Source organism: Trichechus manatus, unplaced genomic scaffold (assembly GCF_000243295.1).
Source record: "Trichechus manatus latirostris isolate Lorelei unplaced genomic scaffold, TriManLat1.0 scaffold00113, whole genome shotgun sequence".
Classification (NCBI taxonomy): domain Eukaryota; kingdom Metazoa; phylum Chordata; class Mammalia; order Sirenia; family Trichechidae; genus Trichechus; species Trichechus manatus.
In genome coordinates this window covers 6,484,789-6,500,739 of record NW_004444049.1, presented here as the reverse complement: position 1 = coordinate 6,500,739, position 15,951 = coordinate 6,484,789, and the positions used below count along the sequence as shown (strand labels likewise).

The 15,951-nt window shown below is 53.4% G+C and overlaps 1 protein-coding gene across 1 annotated transcript in view; it reads right to left on the bottom strand.

Moving 5' to 3' along the window:
- The window catches only part of NRXN2 (neurexin 2), a 114,792-nt gene that overhangs the window by 72,823 nt on the left and 26,018 nt on the right, over nucleotides 1–15,951 (bottom strand). The window contains exons 5-6 of the mRNA XM_004383769.2: nucleotides 12,768–13,069; nucleotides 2,923–2,967 (exon numbers count right to left, since the gene is read on the bottom strand). Of these exons, the coding sequence (XP_004383826.1) occupies nucleotides 2,923–2,967; nucleotides 12,768–13,069 (347 nt within the window). The remainder of the gene's footprint in view (nucleotides 1–2,922; nucleotides 2,968–12,767; nucleotides 13,070–15,951) is intronic.

The window sequence follows — 15,951 nt, the reverse complement described above, 5'->3', positions numbered from 1 at the left end:
ATCACATCGAGCCCACATCTCTCAACTGGTTGGCATTTTTTGTCTGTACTCCCCCAACCCCTCAAATAGGACAGATCAGCTAGCAAGAAAAGAAACCATATAAGTGATTTAGTAAAACTAAGTACCAAGCTAAACGAAGTCTGTCTGAGGGGTGCCTGGGAATGGGAACGCACTGAACTCCATCTCTTTCAGCGCCCTGTTCTCTGACACCAGTCCTGGCCTCAAACAACTGACCTCTAGAACAAGGACCAGGTTTATGTGGGTTTATGAGGATGCTCGGGCCACCGAGAGGCAACCAGATCTGATCATCAAGCTGTGCTTATTCATGCAGGAATGTCTCCAGTACTTTCCTTACCTGGGCTAAAACCAGAGTTGTTTGCGTCACCAAACTTAACCAAGTCATTCTATCATTCCTCTTTCTCCCCAGCTCAATTCCTGCAGCATTCTGGGGTTTTATGCAGCTATTTTGGGACTGATTCCTAAGAAGGGAGGGTAAGAGGATCTCCAAGGGGCCAGAGATGCTGTATTCTCCAGGGTTTGCTATAGGAAGGGAATCACTTCTTTTAAAAACATCCTTGCACTGAAAATGCGGAGCTAATCAGCATTTTGTAATGCTTAATAGAAGTATAATCCCCTTTACAGAGGACAGATGCTTTCACTTCCATTACCCTACTTATCTTCACACTGGCCTCATAAAATAAGCAGCTATGTTATCAGCCCATTTGGCAGATGAGCAAACAGAGCTTCAGTGGCCCTAGCCCACCAGTCAATAATTAGCTCACCTAGAAGGAAAGTCTGTAGGGTCCTAATTCTAGGATTATATTAGGAGCACATGAGTTTATCCTGCCTCCTCACCCCCATCCCGAAAGTCACAAGCCAACTGTCCAGTGAAGCTCATAGAAAAGAACACCAAATGTCCAGCCCCCAACAGGGACTCAGTGGCTTGGCTGGGGCACTGTGGGTGAGCTAACATCTAGAAGAATCTGCTGGAAGAACAGAGTCCATGGGGTGGGGGGGCTGCTGGGATACCTCATGGCGCCATGTGAACACTTCGAGGACCGGGAGTGGCCAGACTAGCTCCGGGACTGGGGAGGGCTGGGATGCCTTGGCCATGGGCACCAGCTCAAGGACAGAGAAGACAGCTATCACAAGTCACTGTGGACGCAGGGCAACATAGACCTGTTAAAGCTCCAGGAAAGGCCAGACGTGGCCTCAGAGGTAGAGCTCCTGGGCAGGTGGGGGAGCCCCCAGATTGGGAGTCCCACCTCCCGTACTTCCCTCCTGGCCAGCCAGCAGCCAGCCACGTAGACCTGGGAGGCCAGGCAGCTGCCTCAAGCAGCACCAGCCCCACGGGAGCAGACACGTCCATCTGCAGGGTCCCCAGCCTGGCGCTCAATCACTCTGCATTATTAATAGGCGATGACTATACCGGCTGCTGCTGCAGAGCCACGACTGAGGGAATCCCAGGGGATGGCACACGGCAGGGCCTGCAGGCACACACCGCTGGCGGCCCCAGCGCCTCCCCTGGCCCTGCCCACCAGGGCCCCCAGACCTCAGGGCCAGCCCTCAGCTCCTCCCTTATCCCCCGTAGGCGCCCCTACTCACCGGAGCCCCCAGACTTCAGGGCCAGCTCCCAGCGCCTCCCCTGCGCCCGCTCACCAGGGCCCCCAGACCACCACCCACCTCCACGCAGAGTCCTCGCCAGGCCCCGAAACATACAGGCACCCATCCCCCAGTTCACACCTGCGTTCATACATGTAGAGTCACCAGCAGAGTCTCTCAAACACACAGCTGTTTCCCACTAACATCCCCTAAATGTCACACCAACATTTACCCACAGTCGCACCCACACACCGACACACACCAGCTGCACTGACACAGACACCCACACCAGGCTTCCAGGAGGGCACCCAACCAACGGGAGGAGCTTGGCAAAGGGGCCTCCCCGGCTCGGCCCTGCCAGGCCTCTGCCTCTAGCTCCCTCCCGGGAAGGAAGGCGACCCCTCCTCAGGGGCCATGCAATAGGCAGGGGCATGGGGGGGTGGGGGGTGAAGGGAGGGAGACAGTGTGAGACACAGTGTTAGTCAGAGCAGCAGAGCAGTTTGGGGGACACTGGACGCTATCCCTGGTGGGGAAAAGACCATTCATGCCATGCAAAATGTGGGGGCAACAGAACCAGGAACCCTCAAGGGTGAGAAGGGAGGGAGGGCTGTCACCTTTCCTCTGGCAGCCAGCTTGGGGCAGCCCCCAAAACTGGTTTCAACTTGTGATTTGAATGAGGTCTGGACGGACCCAAGGCAGGTCTTCATCTCCACAGAGCCCCGTTCCGAGGTCACCCCCCCAGGGGACCCTACCCAGCTGGCTGCCACTGGAGGTCTCACCCCCAGCCCCCTCCCCCAACCTGAGGGGCCCACTGGAGGAGCTGACGGTGAGCAGAGGCGTAGCATGTCATGGGATGGTGTTTTCCATGGATTTTCAGGAGACCAAGTAAAAAACGAAACCGAAAAGAAAAAACGAGGGAGGGGGGAAGAAAGAAACAAAAGAAAGCAATAGAAATAAGCAGGCTGGCGCGGGGCTGGCCTGACCAGAGCCGATGAGCGCCCGCCTGCCCCGGGTCGGGTCTCTCTGGCCGGCCGGGAATCGGAATTCAGGAGTCAGGGATGAGGGCAGGACGGGCCCAATTCCTGGGTTGCCATTTGTCTTTTGGATTGGAGTTTGGACCAAAAAAAAGAAAGAAAAGGGAAAGAGGAAAACTAAAAGAGAGAGAAGCAAAATCTAAAGATCGTCCAGGACGCAAAACAAAAACCATTGGAAGAGCAAAACCATCAAAACCGAAAGGGAAAAGAAACAAAAGGGGGAGGATCGAACAGTTAAAAAAACCCACGGCAAACCGATCGGTAAGACAATTAGAGTGATATCTACCAGATAATGCAGTTTGTTTACCATAGCGTGTCCAATCCCTGCGTGCTTCACCGGAGATATGGGGGGGGGGGGCAAAAAAAAAAAAAAGACAACAACAAAAAAACAGAACGAAAAGAAAAGAAAAATAAAATGACCAACTGTGAAACTCAAGGAAGGATGAGAAATATAAATCCACAGATATTTGGTTGTTCAGACCCCCCCCCCCACCTCAGGGTGCAGCTAAGGGCTTTTGTTTAAAAAAAATTAAAAAAAAAACAAACTTAAATTATAATGGGAGGGGGAAATAAAACACACACAAAAAATTAAACCCCTTCTTCTGCCAGTCCCTCCCCCGCCCCTCCTCTGGATTCCTCTCCCCACCCCCATCCCCTCCCAAAGGAAGCACTGTCTGCAGAGAGGAGGAACAGTTAGAGACTTCTGTTAGTAGAGAAGGGAACAACAGAAGAACTGGACCAAGAAAGCAAAGACTTAAAGATGGCCGACATTCCGCGGATGAGACAGAAAGGTTAGTTCGGTTTTTCACTCATACCTTTCCCCACCTGTCCCTGCCCCATCCCTTGGCCCCCTGGGTTAAAAGCGTGTTAGTAACACACACAGAGTTGGCAACGGGGGTTTTTCAACAGAGGGTGAGAGAGGGAAGGCAGGGGGTTAAAAAGCAGGCCCAATTATGCAGGATTAGTAAGTCCTATCAGCTGAAATGTTAGAGAGTTGAGGATAAGGAAGGGAAGGGAACAAGGGGTGTGAGAAAGGGATGGACTATTGACTCAGGGAATGGATCAATGGGGTTGCTGGCTAACTGGTCAACCAGATGACTTCCCAGAGAACTGGCTACAGAGCAAGTTGGTGCTGGCCAACTGGCTGACCAGTGGCCATGTTGGGTTAATGGGTTAACTGGTTGGTGATGGGCCAGTTGGCTCTCAGGCTGGGAGAAAGTGGCCACCACCACTAGTGAATCAAAGGACTGGCAAGGGTGAGAGGCAGTTTTATTGGGAGGGCAGCAGGAAAGGGTTCCCAAAGAGCATCAGAGGGGAAACGGGTGTCTGCTTTTCCTGAAGATGGGGAGAGGCAAATAGATCCTGGGAGTGGACGGGGGAGGGGAAGTTCCTCTCTTTTGATTCTGCTTCTCTTCCTTGAGAAAGAAAGACAGTGACTCACCACCGCCGCCTGAACAGAGAAAAGGAAACCTTGCCCTCGGCGGGCTGGCAGAGGGTTCACTCTCACAGGATAGCGACTCACCCCAGCCCTCCTCCCACCCTCCCACCCAGAACTGACTAGGTCTCCTTCCTGCCCAAACTGACTTTTTCTGGGCCTGCATTCCCCAATGAGTCCCTCTGGTTCTTCCTACAGTGCTGCCTGCCCCCCATTCCCTTATTCTCCTCCGGGCAGCCATCCCTCCCACAATTAAGTGCCCCACCACCACCCCTGCAAGGACTGGCAAGGCTATGCCAACATCTCAATCTCCTTCCACGCACACCCAGAGACCCCTGAGCCTCTACCCCACAGCCAGCACCAGAAGTTCACCCCCCCCATACACCATTAAAGGAACACAGAGGCCCATCTACTTCTAAAATCTTCCTCCTAAGCTATAAACCAGCTTTTCCTACCCCCATCTCTAAAGTCCCCACCTCTGTGTGGTTCTAAGTTCATTTTCTCTTCTCATTGCCGAAGGCTGCAACAACCACTGCCTTCAAAATTACCCTGCTCTTTGGGGAGGAGATGTCAAAGGGACAGAGGCAGCTTCACTCGGAGCATTGGAGATGGAAGGACACTATTGCTTGATGCCCATTAAATATGACATTGCACACCCAAGAACGTGATTGAGACAACAGGAGGTATTCTAGGGACAGATCCATTCATTAGGAGTTAGAACCAGTGGGCAGAGGACTAATTCAGTAAGACAATTAATAAGAGCCTGGCATAATTAAAAACAGCAGAATTCAATATTTAGCAGCTAGAAGTGCTGAACAACCAATATTAATTATTAGTGATGCAGAGGCAGTTTACACAGCAGGAGGAGAAGAGTCTAGTCACAGGTGCGGTGAATGGAGCAAGGGGATGACAGGTGGTAAGAGGACTAGTGCTTCTAGCTAGTCGGAAGGACTGTCCTGAAATGAAGAGGCCAACTAGTCAGAACAAGGAACAATTAGCTCCAAGGCGGCTGACCCAACTGCACCCAAGAAGGGAAGAGTTGCCTGGTATCATTGTGCTAGTTGAACAAGGTAGAAAAGGGCAGTGGAGGTACAACACACACCAGTTGCATTGGAAGAGATGTGAGTTCAAAGCTTGGGCCTTCCACTAATTTGCCAAGTGACCCAGGCTTCCTCTGAAAATGACAAAGTTGGAGTGGATGAGACGGGGTCCCTCTAGGCCCAGGGATTGGGGATTCAGAGCCCAATCTCTGTGATCATGCCTGAGGGGCCAACTGTGCCAAATGCTACAGTGAAGCTTCCTCTGTAACCAATTCCTCATGGCCTGCGACACACAGAAGGGGTACATGGCAGCCTGTGCCTCCCCAAACACCAGGCTCTGGTGAGCTGAGGCTTCAGACTAACCAGATGAGCAATGACAGCTTTTTGCCCACTCACAGAAATGGCCAGAGAGCTCCTGGAGCCTAGGAGCATGAGCATGACTATGTGTGATGATGGAGGAAGGGATCAAAGCCATAGAAGGGAGAAGTCAGTCATTACAGCAAGTGGTAACTTGCCATGGCCAAGGACCTTGGGTAAAACTATACCCCATCTCAGCCTTGAACTCTGGGTGTAGCTCCAGCTCCTCAAGAAAGCCAAGAAGGAGAATTATACAATAAAGGAGGATTAAGGCAATCTCTGTGGAACGTGAATAAGAGAAATTCAAGACCATGAAAAGAGGGGCCCCGTCTACTCAGAGATACAAGCAGAACATTCAAATGGTTTCAAGATTTGGGAACTTCTAAGAGTGACAGAACCTCAAGATGAACTATAGCCCCTCCTTAGCATTGTACATCAATGACACTAACTCGACCCTCCCAGGGAGGTAGAGAAATGAAGTAGCTTTGAAGTCAGACTTCCTAACAGCTAACTGGTCAACCAAATAACATTCTGGAGAACTGGCTACAGAGCAAGTTCCCTTACTCCTCCCTAAGCTATAAGCCAGCTTCTCCTACCCCTGTCTCTAGAGTCCCCACCCCTGTGTGGCTCTAAGGCAAGTTCCTTAACCTGCCAAGTCACAGTTTCCTCATCAGTAAAATGAGACTAATAGATTCTACCTCACCTCACAGAACTACTATAATAATGAGGTGAGATACAAAAAGAGAAATGAGACCTGGTCCCTGTGCTTGAACTCGGTGGCAGGTGGAGGAGAGACATTACGGTGTCACCTGAGAAATGCTGTAACAGACAGAGTCCTGAGGAGATTTAGAAGGGGGAGTAGGGGAGGCATTCTTCTGTCTTGGAGGAAAAGCAGGAGTTTTTTCCCAGAAGGACAAAAGGTAGTTCAATGTTTGTATGAAATAGATCTGTGGGGTCCTCAGGTCCCAAGTCTCACAAATTGGACCATTAGTCCAATCTGTCCAAGAAAGAGCCCAGAAAAACTATTAGAAAACTAAAAACACTCAATATTTGCTGGTATTAAGCCCTCAAGGAGCTTTCCACAGAGAATCAGAGGTAAGAAATAAACACAAATGTTGACAACCCAGATAGAAGGTGCTAGGGCTAGTCGCTGCAAGAGCTTGAAGGACAGAGAAAAGCGGGAGACTGGATGGATGGATGGATGAAGGAAGTCTTCCTGAAGAAGCTGGCATTGAAGCTGGGCCTGAAGGATTAAAAACCAACAATACTACTGAGAATGAGAGCAGCAGGAGCCAGCCCTGCAGGGCTCACACCAGCCAGGCACAGTGCTGAGCGCTCAATGGCATTCCCTCAGGTAGTCATCGTCACTGAGTGGAATAAGTCAGTCACAAAAGGACAAACGGTGTATGGTTCCACTTCTATGAAACATCTAGAACAGGGACATGTACAGAGACCAAAGTTTATTAGTGGTTACCAGGGGCAGGCAGGTGGGCGGAAGGAAGACTCAATACTCAGGGGACATTGAGCTTCTGATAAGGGTGATGGAAAAATGCGGGGGTGGATAAGGCTGATGGTTGAAAACATGACGAACACGAGTTAATGTCACTGAATTGGACACATGAAGACTGTTGAAATGACAAATCTTTTCTTACATATATATTTGTTGCTGCTGTTAGTTGCTGTTGAGGGGATTCCAACTCATGGCAACCCCATGTGTGCAGAGTAGAACCACTCCACAGGGTTTTCAAGGCCGTGACCTTTCAGAAGCAGATCACCAGGCCTGTTTTCTGAGGTGCCACCTTTTGGCTAGTAGCCAAGCACTTAACCATTTGCACCACCCAGGGACTCCTCACGTATATATTTACCACAATTAAAATTTTTTAAAAGTTTGTTGTCACTTTGCAGATGAGAAGCTAAAACTCAGAGAGGCTATGTAACCTGGCCAGCGTCACTCAAACAGCTAGGGGCAGAGCTGGGATTTGAACCATCTGTCTGACTCAAACCCCAGCTCTGGGATGTCACCAGGCAGAAAGGAGGGTGAGTGGGTGGTCTCCAGGGGAGAACTGTGAAAACAATGGGAGGAGCAAGAAAGTCCATGTGGATGGACATGGAGAGCCCAGTTATCCCTAAGACAGGGTGCGTGCTAACACGCCGGGGAGGAAGACAGGCTGAGAAGGAAGGTGGGAGGGGCCCTAAATGCCCAGTCAGGCAGCTGGACTCCATCCTCCAGGCGGGGGAGCTCCTGGAAATGCCTGCACTGAGGAGCAGCAGCATCAGAGTTGGCAGAAGCGAGCCCCTGTGAGATTGTGGTAGCCAGCTGGTCTTCCCAATTTGGTGCTGGCTAAGGATAAAGCGAGTCTGCACTGTCTGTGTGGTAGTGGGAGGAGGTGGGGAGGCTAGTGGGCCCAGGATTAAAAATAGGTCTCAGGGAATCCTCAGAGGTAATCACTCCCACAAAGATCCCCCGAGAGACTCTGACGCTTACAGTGGCCTCAAGGGCTGGGTTGCGGGGGCAGGGGGAGATAGCGAGGTGCCATCTCAGACTCCTCTGGTCCTCACTGCTATGTTCTAAGACTCTCTTGATGATTCTGGGGACAATTACTTAGTTTAGGGGGAAAAGAGGAAAAATTCTACCTCTCTCTAGTCTTTGGAGCTTTTGACTGCAGACATGGGGTACAGGGAGGCCCACTCTCCCTCACCACATTCTGCGGCAGGCCCTCCCCCAGGAGGCATCTCCCTGCCTTCCTAATCACCTGGGGAAAACAGAGTGGGGCCCACAGCGTTCTCAGAGCCCGGCCATCAATCCTGTGAGGCTGACGGCAGATGTCATTTCTTATGTCACCTCCCTGTCCTTGCTCCTGGCCCATGAAGCCTGGGGGAGGCAGAACATTGGTTCATACCACCCCACTGCCAACCCAACATCACCCCTCAGATCACAAAGGGATCTTTCTAATCCCAGGGTATCATCTGTGTGAACCTGCTTGAGGATACTTCTCTCCCTCTGGAACAGGGCTTCTCCACCTCGGCACCACTGACTTTTTCATCTGGAAATGTCTTTGTTGTGGGGGCAGTCCTATGCATTGTGGGATGTTTAGCCGCATCTCTGGCCTCTACCCACTGGATGCCGGCAGTAACCGCCAGTTGCGACAACCAAAAACGTCTCCAGGTATTGTCAAATGTCTCTGGAGGGCACAATCTCCCCCAGCTGAGAACCATCACTCTAGAGACAACTTCTTGTTGCTGTTTGCTGCCTTCGAGTCAGCCCCCGACTCACGGCAATCCCACACACAACAGAACCAAACACTGCCCGGTCCTGTTCCATCCCCATGATCAGTTCTGGATCGAACCATTGTAATCCAGAGGGTTTTCACTGGCTGATTTTTGGAAGTAGATCACCAGGCCTTTCTTCCTGGTCCATCTCAGTGTAGAAGTTCTGCTGAAACCTATTCAGCATCATAACAACATGCAAGCCTCCACTGACAGACAGGAAGTGATGGCTGTACTTCAGGTATATTGGCCAAAAATTGAACCCACGTCTCCTGCATGGAAGGCAAGAATTCTACCAGTGATCCACCACTGCCCCCATAGAGACGAAAGGACTCAATAAATCACTCCTAGAAGCTCTAAAGAAAGACATGCAGAGGGCCGGCCTAAGGAGGATGGACTCAGCCAAAGGCCAGACCTTGAGCAAGGGCAGTGGGTCAGAGCACGGCCCTGAGGGCTGACCTCCTCCCTGCCACCCTTAACCTGGAGGGCTGCAACACACAGTATCCTGTCCTTCACACTTTTGGAAATGACTGGAGTCAAACAGATCCCCACCAAAGCCCTCTGTAAGGAAGGCTTTCAGCCATAGACCTGAGGCAGTACCCTCTTTGACCCTGAGGACCTGCTTTTGGGTCAACCTGACCTGACTCTGCTGTGATCCATTGGACAGAACAAGGCAAAGGGAGGTGATTTCCATCAGTTACCACCTTGGGCCCATGACTCTGCGAGTCCTGGGGAGAGTCTGTCACCCATCACTACCTACACTCAGTGCTGCTGGCTGGGCTGACCCAGCCTCCCCTCCTCTGTGTGGCTTTTCCTACCTCCCCAGCCACAGAACTTTCCCTCCTCTTGGGTATTTCTCGAATTCCGAGAATCTTTAAGGCATATGCTTCCCAGGTGGTACAAATGGTTAATGTACTCAGGCTGCTAACCAAAAGACTGGAAGTTTGAGTCCACCCAGAGGCACCTTGGAAAAAAGGTCTGGTGATCTACTTCTAAAATATCAGCCATTAAAAACCCTATGGAGCAGTTTCGAGGTTTGAGATCATGGTTTCATGAGACATCCCAGTTAACTGGCCAAATAACATGTTTACTGCTTCTGGTCTACCTCCTAGTTCGTTGCATAGTGCCTGGGGTCTTAAAAGCTCGCAAGCGGCCATCCGAGGCACAACAATTGGTCTCTATTCACCTGGAGCAACAAAGAAAGAAGGAGAGTCAGGAAGAGGAGGAGGATATGGAGTGTGTGGCTAACTGCCTCCATGAACAATGGTCTCCTTTGCCATGAGACCAGAAGAACTGGATGGTGCCTGGCTACCATTACTGAACATTTTGAGCAAAGATTCCATAGAAGAATCCTTATCGAAAGGGGGAAAATGCAGAACAGAATTTCAAATTCTCATGGACTTTAGACTTTCTGGAGCCATGGAGGCTGGATGAACCCCTGAAACTACTGCCCTGAGATAATCTGTAAGCCTTAAACCAAAAATATCCCCTGAAGTCTTCTTAAAACTAAACAATAGTTTAGCTTAACTAGTAAAAAATGTCTGCCTTGAGCATTACACTCTTTTAAGAACTATCTATATGGGATCAAACTGTCAACAGCAACTTGAAAGATTAGAGAGGAAACTTAGGGGGCCGTGAGTTTATGTTAATGGGGCAGGAACAACTCAAAAGAGAAGATGAGAATGGTTGCACAACTCAAAGAATGTAATCAATGTCACTGAATTGCACGTGTAGAAACTGTTGAATTGGTGCATGTTTTGCTGTGTATATTCTCAACAACAAAAAATAAATAAAATTTTTTAAAAAACCCTGTGGAGCACAGCTCTACTCTGACACACGTGGGGTAGCCATGAGTCAAAGCCAACTCAACAGCAACTGGTGGGTACTCAGTTGGCACTTGTATGGCTTTGCTCTGTTCGCCCTTACATACTCCTCTGTCTCCTTGAGAGCCTAAGTGCTGGAAGGAAGTGACCATGGCTTCAGTATCCCCCATGGCACCCAGTACTGGATGCACAATACGTGTGTTGGCCAAACAACACATGGACAGGGACTCAGGGCTTGTGATGTCTTGCCAAAGGCAGAGCCAGGTGAGAACGCTGTTCCTGGGGAAGGAAAGAGAGCAAGAAGCACCAAAAGCCAACTCCCTCCCCAATAAAACAGATGTGGCCTCTGAAAGTATCACAAATGTGTATGACACACTCAAGTTTGCTCCGACCTTGGTGACACCACCTGCCAGCCTGCTGAGCGGCAAAGGGAACAATGTGACAGGAACAGGGGGCACTGCTTTGACAGGAGTGCCCTCACCAAGCATCCCCCTCCTCAGATCACGAGAAGCACTAGGAATAGGTGCATCAGCAGGAGCCCAAGGAGCAGTGGGCTGGGAAAGGAGCAGCAGACTTGTCACTGCGTTCACAGCCAGGGGAAGGCACCAAACGAGGAGGAATCCCCATTAGATCATCACTCCATGGTGCTGAGTGAGAACAGGTGAGAAGAGGGGGAGGTCAGCCAGAAACCTGAGCCCCTGAGCCACCACCAACAAGCTGCTGGATGGGAGGAAGCGGAGGAGGAGGAGGATGACGAAGAGGGGACAGACAAGGGAAGATCGGCCACCAAACAGCTAGAACCACGCAGCACCTGAGAAGATAAGGAATAAGAGAATGGCTCCCAAACAGCAGCGATGGAGCCTAGGACAGGGATGGTCAGCATCCTTGGCGGAGATGGAGCTGCCGTCACTGCCCTGCCCCAGCTACCAGACTGTGGACCCAAGAGAAAGAAGGACTGGCAAAAGCCTGCACACCTGGGAGCCTAGGTATCTGGGGAGCAGGGGAGGGAGGCAGGAGGTGGAGCCAGGAGGCGCCACAGGTAAACAGCTGCCTCCCCTGCTTGGAAAGAAGGGGCTGGCTTGAACCTTGCTTGGGACAGGAACCTCTCAGGGCTGGAAGCAAGCTGTGGGCAGGGGCAGATTAACCAGTAAGCAGGTATGCACAGGCTTCATTGTGTGGATTTACTAATCGGTAGTGAACAATTTCACATGGGTTTCATCATGTTTTTGAAACACAGGTGAAATTGTGCGCTACAGGTTAGTAAGTAAGCATAAGTAAGCCTGTGTGTACCTTGCTTATTGGGTAATCCATCCCTGGCTGTGGGGCTGCTGAGAAGCAGAAGCCCAGCGGAGAGCTGGTCTCACCCGCAGTGGCCACCCTTGGCCTGGAGGGCAGTGAAGGGGTCACATTGAGCAGACAGAGGCAATGTCCAGAAGCAGCTGTACCTCCACGGCAGGTAAGCCTGGCAGCCGGAGCTGCGGGAGCATTGCAGAGAAGAGTACTATCTGCAGGGCCGACCAGGCTGGTTTCCTCTGAGCACCTTTAGGAGCTGGGCCAGGAGCCAGGAAGGTAACCAAGGGTGCTGGGAGAGCCTGGGATCCTACAAAGGGGAGGGGGAGGAGGAGGGGCGTCCCACCCAGAGGAGAAGCAGGACCACCCACTCTCTCCGCTCCTGCTCTCCCTCCCCGACCTGGTCCACCTTCACCTGACCCTGGACCCATCCCTGCTCTCCCACTAGAGCAGCAGGCCTGAGGGAGGCATATCGTGCCCCACACACACCGCCAGCTTTTATTTGTGCCTTTCTGCTCCAGTATGGGGACACTCACACCTGCTCCACCAGGCCAGAGTCTACTCCCCGCCCACTGCGCAGCCCCCCAGGGCCCACCCGTTCAGACTCTATCCCCCCATCTCCTGAATCACCCTCCTGCCAGATCACCTGATCTTCTAGCCTCACCCCTGAAACCACCGCTGCTCCCACCAACCTGAGCTCAGCCCTTCCCCCTTCCTCGGCTCCTGCCCATGGACCTCTCTGCAGCCACCTCCTGAGCTGGCTCCTGGTCTGAGGCAGTCATGCCACTGCCCCACTCCTGGACCCTCACAGCCCCAAGCCTCGGTCTCCTCTGCACGTCCGATCCCTCCCTGCAGCTCTCTCCTCTCCTGCCCCAGACGCAGCTGGCCCTGGCCCTGGCCTTGGTCTTGCTCCCCCTACCTGGCGCAGGTTTCGGGTGACCCGGACGTCGTGCCAGGCATTGTCGTTGAACTTGCCATTGACGGGTTCCACAAGGGCCTCGAAGGCGCCCGAGCCTAGGTTGATGACCAGCCAGACAGCGCCGGACTTGAGGGACAGGTTGACGTAGTCGGCTGACTTGCCCGTGTGCAGCATCAGCCCGTTGCGCTGCAGGGTCCGGAAGGCCAGCGTGATCTCGTCCGTGCTGCTCTGGATCGGGTTGTGTGACAGGTCGTAGCAGAAGAACTCGTTGCCTTTGAAGGTCGCCACAAACTCCTCCTTCCCTGGACGCCGCAGTTTGGGGAAACAGGAGAAGGCTGAGTAGGGCAGAGCGCACCAGACCCCCTCTGCCCATCACAGCCGGGCACCTGGAGCCCTGTGATCTGGACTGGGAACAGAAGGCCCCCTCCCGCTCAGCCGACCCCGCATCTTTCCTGTGAAAAGTCAACTCCCCCATGTCCGTTTCCGAGCCGGGAGGCTGCTAAGTGGCTCTCACGCTGACAGCTGACAATTAAGCTGCCACAGGGCCAGGGGAAGCGGCTCTGCTGCCTCCTCCCCCACAGTCCTCCCACCGGCCACTCCCTTAACCAAGGATGTGGAAGGAGAATGGGAGCCTGTCCCTGACACCTCCCTGGGAGGCCCGCCACCCATGGCTCAGGCACAAGGGGCTCCTGAGTGCAGCCCACCTCCACCCCTGCCTCTTCCCTGGTGACGGCCATTCCCAGTACCCGGGGACAATTTGGGGCCTTTCCATATGCAATGGGATGGCCAGGCTTGTTGAGCAGATGAGAACAGGGACGGGTTAGGTGGGGCGGGAGGACAGGTGTAAGACACACTGGAGGGCAATGGGGGGGTGGGCAGAGCTGACACCGGTGGCCACCCAGCCAGCCACCACACCCACTCTGGCCTCACTCTAACCTGTGACGGACAGTGCACATGGCCTGAGACAGGGTCTGAAGGCCCCCGAGTGCAGCTGTGGGGCCACACGTGCCAGGCAGGACAGAGCAGCAAGTGGCTGGGGTGAAAGCGCACGGGCAGGCCTGGCTCTGGCTCTGGCTCGAGTGAGTGTGACTGTGACCGTGTGTGTGTGAGAGTGTGTGCCTGTGTGAGTGTTGCAAGCATGTAAGTTAATGTGAGTGTAAGTGTGTAAGAGTGAGTGTTCTGTGTGTGTGTTGTGTGTGCGCTGTGTGTGCACGCGTGCGAGTGTTTTAAGTGTGTGTGTGTGCAGGGCACCCGGGTACTTAGGGGTTCTCAGCATTCTGTGAGTGAGTGACACATGAGAGAATGAATCAGTGCTGCTGGGAAGTTGGGGTGTCGGCCCCATCCCGTCACCAGCAGGAGCACAAGCAGAGGGTGAAGTACAGGAGATGGAGTCGGGAGGGTCCAGAGGGCCTGGACGCTGCCGTAACAGGTGACACAGCTCGTCCTGCCTCCCTCACAGGGTGGCTGGGGGCAGACCCTGAGTGTGAAAGGTCCCTGTGAAGAACCATGAGCTCTACAAGGGCAGGGTCCCGATGATGCACCCACAGACCCCAAATAGCAGGAGGAGATGCCAGGCTGTGCATGGCCACGGGAGCCGGCCCAGCAGCAGGGGCGACGTTTGGAAGCAGGAGGGGCTCTCCGGGTGCACACACTGCAGACCACCTCACACAGCCCTGCTTCTCTCCCTCCGGGCGGGCTGCCCACAGGCTCTGTCCCACTGCCTCCGGATGCCAAGGCACCAGCTGCTGCCCTAGAGCCTGGCACAGCACTCGCTGCAGCTGGCGAGGCTGGCTTCCTGAGGCCACAGGGCAGCCAGGCTGGTGGGGACGACCGTGGGACAGTCTGAACCCCTCCCTCTGCCCACCTCGGGGCTCCAGTGGGGGGGACTAGAAGACAAAGGGGAGGAATCAAGCCGGCAGGTGAGGAAGAACGGCACCATGGAGGGTGGCCATCATGGAGGAGGCGGGTAGAGGGAGAAAGCAGACCATCAGGAGGGACCCAGAGCAATGGCTCAGGGCTGAGAGGGAAGCAATATGGACACAGAAAAAGAACAAACCCTGAGGGGACAGGTACAGGTAACAGTAAGAGGGCCAGTAAGGAAAGGGGGACAGGGAACTCTAGGGAATGAAAACCAAGGCCTTGGGGGGAGGGGGAGGACCTTACTGTTTCCATGGCAACCAGGCCTGCTGCCCAGGCACAGGCAAAGCCAGAGGGCTCAAGGGCCAGAACCGGAAATGTATTTGACCTTGGGTTTGCCCTGACACGTACAGTCCCTCCCAGAAGCCGGGGCTCCCCTCCCACTCCCTCACCTTCACTGCACTCAAAGAAAATATCATTAAAGACAGAGTCAGACAAAAGAAAGGAAAGAATAAGGCAACCACGTGAAAAAGTGATTGGGACAGAACAAAAGAGGAGAGAGAAAAAGGGGGAGGCGGGCCTGAGGCTCGACCGCGGCTGCCAAGGCCAAGAGACACCAGGCCATTCCTCGCCGCCTCAGGCTCGGCCTCGGGTCTCCCAAGAGAGGAAGCCAGCCAGCCACTCTGGAGCCGGAGTCTACACGAACCCCGTGCCCTTGGTTGCCAGAGACCTGGCAGAGGTGGGCCCAGAGACGCAGCTAGACGTGGAGCAGCCACAGGGAGCCTAGAATGAGGCCAGCGGCAGAGAAGAGATGAGCAAATGGGAAAAAGAAAACCTGGGCATGGGAGGAAGGACCAAGACTGAAGCTGAGTGGGGAGGACGGGAGCAGAATTTCAAGGGATCCGGGGAGGGGGGCGGGGGCGGGGCGGGGGCAGTTCTACTAGAGTGCTTAGAAGAGGATGGACCACATCTGGGATGAACAAGACCTGAGCACCAGGGGGCGCTCTCCCCCGTCTCTCGCTGGCGCGCGCACAGAACTACAACTCCCAGTAGCGCTTGAACAATTAAACACGAGCCCGTTCCCAGAGTCATAGTAACCCTATAGAACAAAGTAGAACTGCCCCATAGGGTTTCCTAGGCTGTCATCTTTACGAGAGCAGACTGCCACATCTTTCTCCTCCCCCACGGAACGGCTGGTGGGTTCAAACCCCCGACCTTTGGGTTGGCAGCCGCACGCTTAAACACTGTACCACCAGGGCTCCCTGCTAGAACAATTAAAGCTCCTGATAGCTCCTGGCATGCGAAGGGGGGCAAAAGCTGACACTTG